The 8,668-nt window shown below is 38.9% G+C and overlaps 1 protein-coding gene across 1 annotated transcript; it reads right to left on the bottom strand.

Annotated features, from left to right (window-relative positions):
- Window positions 1-6,160: 6,160 nt before the first annotated feature.
- LOC144652384 (uncharacterized) lies at window positions 6,161-7,797 on the bottom strand. The gene is made up of 3 exons (XM_078512397.1): window positions 7,570-7,797; window positions 6,545-7,177; window positions 6,161-6,207 (listed from the first exon to the last, which is right to left on the bottom strand). The coding sequence occupies exons 1-3, from the start codon at window positions 7,646-7,648 to the stop codon at window positions 6,161-6,163; spliced, it is 759 nt and encodes a 252-aa protein (XP_078368523.1). The 5' UTR covers window positions 7,649-7,797.
- Between the last annotated feature and the right edge of the window lie 871 nt (window positions 7,798-8,668).

Raw genomic sequence — 8,668 nt, 5'->3', positions numbered from 1 at the left:
GCAAGTTGCTGTTATGTTAATAGAGCAATAAATTTTATTAAATTATTCAGGAATCTTAGAAGAACGATTAAATTATAAACATTTGTTTTATGATCTTCTAAATTTTTTATCAAATACTTACTTACTAATGGCTTCCACTTCTTTGGGTCTAGCCTTGCTCCTGGTCTCTTTGGGTCCCCGCCCCGGTTAGGTTTTGGTCCTCGTTGCCCCCCCCCCATGCTGGAGCTTGGCTCTTGTCATCAGCCGGCGCCCGGCAGCCCGGATATTTTTGGGTGGCGTGATCAAGAAAAAAAATCCCTCTGGAGCCAGGATAGCAACATGTTATCTCTCTTTGAAATATCTTATTTATTAACAAGTATTACAAATTTAATTATGTATTATTAATAAATTTAAGTGTTTGAAATATCTTATTTATTAACAAATATTACAAATTTAATTATGTATTATTAATAAATTTTTTCACTCTGGGCTGACCAAATTTAAATTCAGTCACAATAATTGAATGCTGATTTCAAGGGATCTAACACATGTTTTTCTCAATAACATCGTTGGAAGGAGTTGGCTTGTGCTGTAACAATATAAATTGATTTACTGGTATTTGTATTTTGAGGCATTTTAAGGCCACCTGAACAAATAAAATTCATGCATGTGCTTAATTAATTTCTATTTGACATTTTTCTATTAGACTTTTTCACTTTTTTCTATGACAACCTTATTGCTATTAGGTGTATGTAAGAACCTTTTTCAGCTAACCTGAAAAAAAAAAACTAGGTCTTACTCATGTTTTTTCTTTACTCATTTCTATGACCTATTTTGATTTCGTTGGCTACTATGATAGTTACCTGTTGACGTCAATGTACATGCCATATTATGGGCCTGCATGCGAAAGTCGCCACATGTTGTCTTAACTGCTGTCTGCTCATATTGTACACTTGACTTCTTAATGATCTTTCGTGCCACGGAAGGTGACCAACGAGTTGGTTTCCCTGTTGCAGCCAATCAGGAAACCCACACAAACGCAACCGTTCGACGTTGACAGAGACAAATGGTGCCAAAACCACATCATCAGAAATGTCCACTTCGAAGCCAATGACATAGTTCCTTGTTATTCCACAGTACAACAGGCCAATTTTGTTTACTTTTGCGACGTGTTGAAGTGCAAGAATGCGGCCGTCCTCTCAATACTTTGTAAAAATGTGGCAATTGCCGCTGATAACAAGCAAGGCATTTAAGTTAAGATAAAAAGTGTTGCCTCTGACCCAAGCTGGGATTAATAAGTTCACCAACGTATCAAAAGGACTCTCGGTTTATTCTGCCTCATTTGGGGTTGTATCCGCTTTACAGCTGTGAGTCTTTCGAAACCTGTATCAATATTACAACGATAATTATATATAACAATTTGCCAAAGTCGAAGGACTTAAAATATTTACTGTACATACCCGATGGCTCTTATTTAGGTCTTCATCTTCGAGAGGAAACCGAAGGTAATCTCAATTGCCGTTCGCACTAATTGTCAATTGATTATCGATTGATACACGTAATTCTCTCGTTAACTTAGTGATTGTAAAGTAATCGTCACAAATGAACATTAATCGTTTCCAACGAATGACAAAAAGGTGTCCTTTAAACACTTTTGTTGTTTGCCTCATTCCTGACATAGTGCACAGCAAATAGCTCGAGAGCGTCTACATGATTTAATCTAGTGTACTGTGCACCTTGTAGAGGACTGCCACTGTCAGGGTCTACACCCAAAATAATTCCATCGCCATCATTCACACAAATGTTGTTGATGTTCAAGGGTGTGGAAACATTTAAATCGTTACCTCTATCTGGGGCATGCATTTGGAAAGCGCTGTGCCCCACTAACAGATAAAGCAATGTATCCCCAGCGTGGCCCTTTCTGTGTATTTTATCCGCTACGACCTTTAGTGCCTTTTTACACACTTCTGCATTTACCAGATGACTAACCGGCTTATTGGAAACCGCTAAAATAGAAAATTCTAGAAGAGTTCGGAAAAGGCTCATGGAATCCACAAGTGAGGACGACGAGACACCAGTTTTCACCTTGTCATCCAGTATTTCCGTGATTTGAGGTCTGCGGCGCAAATGCTTGTGAATTGTCTTGTCCTTCTTCTCTGCCCATCTTCATTGTTACACAAAGCAGTTCTCCTACTTCAGCTGTCTGTTGTATTGCGAGCTGATACTTGTGCTGTAGGGCAAGTCGTAATTTGCTGACAATCTAAACAGAAGAACGATAATTGTTAAATTTTGAATGCCTGAAAGATTTTTTAGATAAGGCCTAAGTATAAATTGTAAGTTTTCATTAAAGTGTGGTTTTCACTAGCAACGCAAGCACAAGCGCAATGATAACAGCTCATATTTCATCGTGAAAACGTATGTCTACGCAAGCAAAAACACAACCCCATTGAACTTTGATGCTTGTGCTTGTGCTTGCGGCAAGTACAAGCACAAGGGTCATTCTCGTGCTTGCGCTTGCATTGCGAGTGAAAACCACACTTTAACTACAATTTCTGCCTTTCTAAAAAATCTTAAAGGCGTAAAGTACCCAGTAAGCCTCCGTCATTTTTTAAGACATAGAATTTATGAAAACTGTACGGTGAAGGGTCCATTAATCTTGCATTTCTAAACTTATTATATGACTGGGAGATTACTTCATTGTGATTTCTAAAAACAGGCAATTCAACAGGAAACCTGCGCGTATCAATTTGCACTGCATGGGTTTAGAAGGGCGTAAACCATTTAAGCCAAAACCACTACCTTATTACAGGAGTACAACATTTTAAAAATGCAAACAAAAGAGACACAATAAAATTAAAACGATTTTAAGAGAAATTCTGGTTAGATGCATCAAGTAAACGTGTTGCCATTTATTTATTAATGACAATTATTGTTAATTTCCTATAAAAAGGTTGTCACTCCGGGAAATAACAAAGGAGGAGGCTTATTTCGTGAACCAGTCAAACTTAGAATTAATTTTATGTAGTAAGCAAGAGTTTTCGAATGAGTTACAATTGGTATTAACAGTGATTTATTTATACACACAGTACAAAACGATATTATTTGCCGACGTCGGGAAATGATATCGTTTGTGTTTCCTGTTTGAGTTACAATTGGTTGCGGTTTTGTGGCACTGTACAATTACTCTACTACATCTATCAATTATTGGGCAGGCATTCGGCAGAATGTTAACAACTGTTGACAAAACAGATTCCCTCGACAAAAGTTCTACGATGAGCCTCTTCAGGATTTGGACAAATTCCTCCATTTCCAACAACAACGACACTCGATTTCAAAAAAAAGTTTGTTACAACGCGGTTGAGCCTGGGAACCAACAATCAAATCGTGGCGAACTTCATTCTTCGTTCAAGGTTGTGGATGAAGTAAAAACGCGTACGCCAAACCCCACAGAAAATTTATTGTGCTATTTGTTCTATGCTAATTGAATTGGCCTGTAACTGATTAGCACAAACAAACAGCGCAAAATTGCGATCGATTCGACATGTTTGGGAATTTTGTCAACTCTTTTAAACTTTAACTTTTAACGGTGAATGTCACATAACATAACGGTAACATTTTCTCTCAAATACCGTACACTAAGTTCGAAACTGCAATCCAATATTCTAAGCTCTAACGTTATTGCAATAGCGCTGGTAAAGAAAATAGAAAATAACAACAACCATTTTATTTTGCCAAAAAAGATAAATTAAATTGAAAAAAATTAAAGCATAACTTAAATTAACTAAAATAGGCAAAAAACTACCCAGAATAAAAAATGTAAATATCGGTTATAGTGGTCATGCACTTAGCTTTATATCTCTTCGAGAGTTTACAGGCATACCACTGAAACAGAGGAAACAAATATTTAAATGAACATAACAAGGTTAAAAATCCCAACTTGCTGTTTTTAATGGATCCAACACGTTTTGTTCAATAACATCCTCGGAAGGAGTTGGCTTGTCTCGTTTGGGCCCAACATCAGTTGGACCTTTTAAAATGAATTTAAAGTCATGCACAATTTGTGTATGGAGACTTCACAGTGGACCATCACCTCCCTTCTTAGGTATTTTTGAGGTCATTCTCTGTATGGCATGAAAGGGATCAAGCTTAACAGATACCTTATGGAGCACAAAGTTCAGTTTTTTTGCCTCTACTGACAGCAGTTATCAATGTAGATGTGACGAACAGTGGAGCGCTGAGAGTTAAGTCCGTCTTTCAAATTACCAGTAATTAATTGATCTTCAACCTTGTGGAATGCAGTTCTCCAACAGAGTTTCCAGGACAACACCACTCCAATCTCATTCATGACTATGAACAAACCATCATACAACTGGATCCACTTGCCTTCACACCAAAAGCCGATGTTAGAGGATACTTTAAATGTATGGTCTGCACTTGAAGAAGGGGTTGTCATTTGACACATTCTCAAACGGTAAAGTTGTTCCTTTTCAAAATATCCCTGTAGCAACTTTCTCTCCAGCCTCGCTGCATTTGGCTGAAAAACTCAAAAACCTTTCAGAGCTTTTGGTCTTTTCGTTAAGAAACCACATTTTCCTTAAACTATACCTCTCAAACAGACTTTGCTGCCATAGGTCCTGGACATCAGGGATAGTCAATCCAGCGTGTAAAAAAATGAAAAGAGTGTAATGAAGGTGTAACTTACTCCCTCTAGTGATCCCTGATGGGCCTCCAGTGCCCTTGCCTGATTTGTGAGAAACGGCAACTTCTTTTCTTCGTCACTCAGGTTTGCCACGAAGTTGTTGCGTATTTTGCGAATTTCCCTCGATGGATGAGTTGTCCGTTACAAAAGTGCTATTAAAACAATTCAGAAAGCCAGTTCAGGTTTTAATTCAGAAAAAGGAAGCCTGGGCACTTGTTTTATAGGGTGCATGGAGCTAGTGAAAACCCGCGTGTAAGAACCTAGTCTTTAGCCGAGAAAGATCAAGCAGGTTGTGAGATGTGGGTTACAGTCAAATTATGTTAATCATAATCATACATCAAGATTGCAGAAATAGAAATAACACTACATACATTTTTTAATCAGTTTTGTGAGGCATATCATTCAATATACGGTTCTGAATAAACACTGTGCAAGTTTATTTACTGTATTTTTCTGGTAATCAACAACTAAATTTCCTTCGTAGAAATTAAGAACCTAAAAGAGGTTAGAAAAATTAAACAAGTGGACACACAAAAAATTTTGTAGGCTTACTCGTCTGTCTCTGCCTCTTCCCCTGAGTCACTTTCACCGGAGCCAGGTTCCCGAACGCTAGTTTGGTCTTTCCGTTTCCTCGGAGTTTTTTCCTTGGTATCCCTTGCCGACCCCTCGTCCTGCCTTTCTTCGCTCGCTTCCTTGTCAATGAAATCCGAAGATCGCTTCCTTCCTGCCTTCTGATTTTCCGCCGTAGGAGCTGTACTGGGTTTCTTCTTCTGATTACAAGACTTCTGCAGCTTAGGTGCATCGTTGCTCTTTTTCTGCGCAGCCTTGCCTCTTGCGCCAGAGGAAGTGGAAGCTGTACCTTTTTTCTGGCGATTTATACTAGGCATTCCTTCGCTTCGCTAGGATTGATAGCTCGATTGCATCGCCACGACTATGAATGCAAACTTTGGCACGCCTTTTCTCATGATTTTAAGAACGGCTGGTCAGAAGCGTTTTAGGGTTTCAAAACCTATGACACTTCTATTTAGGGAGAAGGATTTTTCGGTCTCTGGGAATCCCCTCATTAGCGCCCAGCCTTTCATGGTCCATTGTATTGGCGCAAATTTTTGCGCCCAAACAATAGGTATCCAATAGATATTCTCCAGTGTAAAAACACTGACTCAAACTTCTGATCTCCCTCGCCAATTTCCCACTAATTTCTTAATGATTGCAACTGAAAAGGGGTCACTAAGAGTTTGCGAGAAAAATTGAACATGATTATAGTAATTTGCGAAAGGAAACGAAAGCAGATAAATGATAAATTAAGACTTAAGAACTACAAAGTTTAGTATACTATTTCAAATACTTTTTTTTTCCATGAAACATTTCCCGTAGTTCTTCGTGGAACAATTTACCAGCTGAAGGAACTATATCGGTAAGTTTCTGTAATATTTTTCCAAAACTTGAATCCATTACAGTTCAAAAAGCCGGCAGTTGTATTCACTACGTGCCTACATCAGAAACAGCAGGTTTTGAGGGAAATAACGGCTCTGTAAGAATGAAAACGAGAGAAAATGACAACCTAAAAGGGGTCTTGCAAATTATAACCCCTTTTGAAAAATCAGTCCTGAAATACATCTTTTTGAGGTAAGGTTTGTTTGATGTATTTCAGGTCAGAATTACTTTAAATTAGATTAATTGAATAAAACTTATATTTGAATTTTTTTCACCTGAAATTTAATTTAAACTGCAACCACCGCAGTCCCATTAAAACCAGAGAAATTTTCTTATTATCAATCAAACCAAGACTAAAACCATATAATTGATCTTGTTTTAATATGTTCATGTTAAAACACCCAAGACAAACATCGCAGAGAAAACAATCACCTGGCAAACGTGTGTTGCATTGAAGAATTCCAGCTGATATTGTATCAGTCCAAAGGGCATATGATCCAGGAAGAATTGGTGATTTCCGATCCTCTTTCTTGTCAGCAATGCAATGGCACAAGAAATACACCACATTGGGTTTATCATGGGCCTCCAATTCACACATAGCTCTGCAGGCAGTGTCAAGGAACCCTTTTACATTCCAAGAAAGGCCTGTCTTGGATGCTACACTGCATACAAGACTGTCAGCAACACTGAGCAGGGCGTCACGAGAAGCTATCTTGGTCGAGGAGTTCAGCAGATCAGTCACATCAGACAAACGCAAATTAGGAAGGACCTTTGGCAACACTTTCTGTAAAGTGGACTGGAGCATTTGCACTGGCAGATTCTCCATGATGTGGGTAGCAAGCATTGACAACTGACAGCATGTTAACTTTGCAATCATTTCCATCACTTTTTCTGGAATAACAGGAGGGGGACGTTGATTTTCACTCTGTGATGGAGGGGCATTTTCCTTGCCTGAAGCACTTGCTATGTAGGTATCAACTGTAATTCCCAATGCATCCTCTGCTTCACTAACAGTTGAAAATCTTGTGCGCAAATAGTTGACCACTCTTTGCCGAATTGACTGTGCTGTGTTACAAGAGGATAACAATATATTAAATTTATGTTGTCATAATTCACCAAAGAAGTGGGCATAATAATATTAAGAGCATCAACAGTACTACTTTCAATCCTCAAAACATGTAGAAGGTACAAATTTCATATCAATGATACTCCAAAATGTTTATTAACTTATACCCAAGACACTTGCTGGAGAACATAATTAAATGATTTCACAAATCTCATTTCAGTTGTCTGAAGTGTAATAATTATTCTGCAAAAACTCACGACTCTTTCTAATTAACAGTAAGTAACAGGAACTAACTAACAGAAACAATTTTCTGCTAACTAGAAGGAATAAGGCAGAATAAGATAAAAATAAAACTGAAAGAGATTTACGATTCAATCTAATGTATATTTACCTTTTCGAAGGTATTGAACACCAGCCGCCGATTTAATGTATCTTGCCGCCATACTCCAATACTCTGCTTCTGCTCGCATGGCTGGCCACTCGTTTTCAGAAGCCTGTTCGTCCTTGTGTAAGGCGATGAACTCAACTAAGGTCCTCTCTTCGGCTAGAGACCAAGGATACTTCTTCGCCGGACTTTTTCGTACTGATGTTACAGCTATAGTTCTCTGTAGAACTCCTCTGATGCATGGCGAAGGCGACTATAACTCAATCGAACTCAATTCATGGATTGAGTTCGGCAATCAAACCAAATCGAACTCACCGAAAAGAAAAATATTCAATCGAACTCAATCGAACATTCGATTTTCAAACTCTTGATTTTTGTTAAACCGGCGTTGAAAATCTATAATCAGATCTTGGAAGCTCGAGTTACTTCAGCCTGGAGTTTAGCACGTGGTCGCAGAAATGGCTTCAGATGCTCTGTGGGTTGTAAGCTTCAAATGGGTAGTAGAAAGCTACCAGGAATGCCGCTTTGATGTCAAGGATGGCGAAGTTTTCGATGTTTTAAAGAAAATCGGCGAGAAAGGCCGTGCATTCCGAATTGCAAACGAGCGCAGACAATTAGGTCACCTTCAACCCGATTCAACGTGAACTAGTTTCTTCTCTGTGGCCTGTAAATGCTTTGATAACTTGACAGAAGATGTTTTTGTGAGATTCAAGAGAACCGGGAACAGATGCCAACAAAATAAACCGCGGTACCAGGGAATTCAATCCGCTCTCTTTTTTGCCACAAAAGACAAGCAGTACAATCAAAAGAGCGCGTAGCCTGCGTGGCTGGCGTTCAAAGGGGAAGGAGAAGGGGAGTTCGCGCTCTCTCCTCGCGTCTCGCGCTCGAAATCCCGTTCTCCTTGCCCTTTGAACGCCGGCCACGCACGCCAAAGAGCGCCGCGGGACAAGATAACCCTTGACACCCAGGCCAAGAAATCAATCTACACGAACATTACTGTTGCATTTACTATTTATCCTTTCTATCACGACAGCAAGATGTTTTTAAAAAGGAAATGGTGCAATAATTATTAAATAACAATATTTTTGTTCTGTTCTCATAACTG

This window comes from Oculina patagonica, chromosome 4 (genome assembly GCF_052425735.1).
Source record: "Oculina patagonica isolate OP01 chromosome 4, crgOcupat, whole genome shotgun sequence".
In the NCBI taxonomy this organism is placed as follows: Eukaryota; Metazoa; Cnidaria; class Anthozoa; order Scleractinia; family Oculinidae; genus Oculina; species Oculina patagonica.
This window is presented reverse-complemented; position numbering and strand designations above follow the sequence as displayed.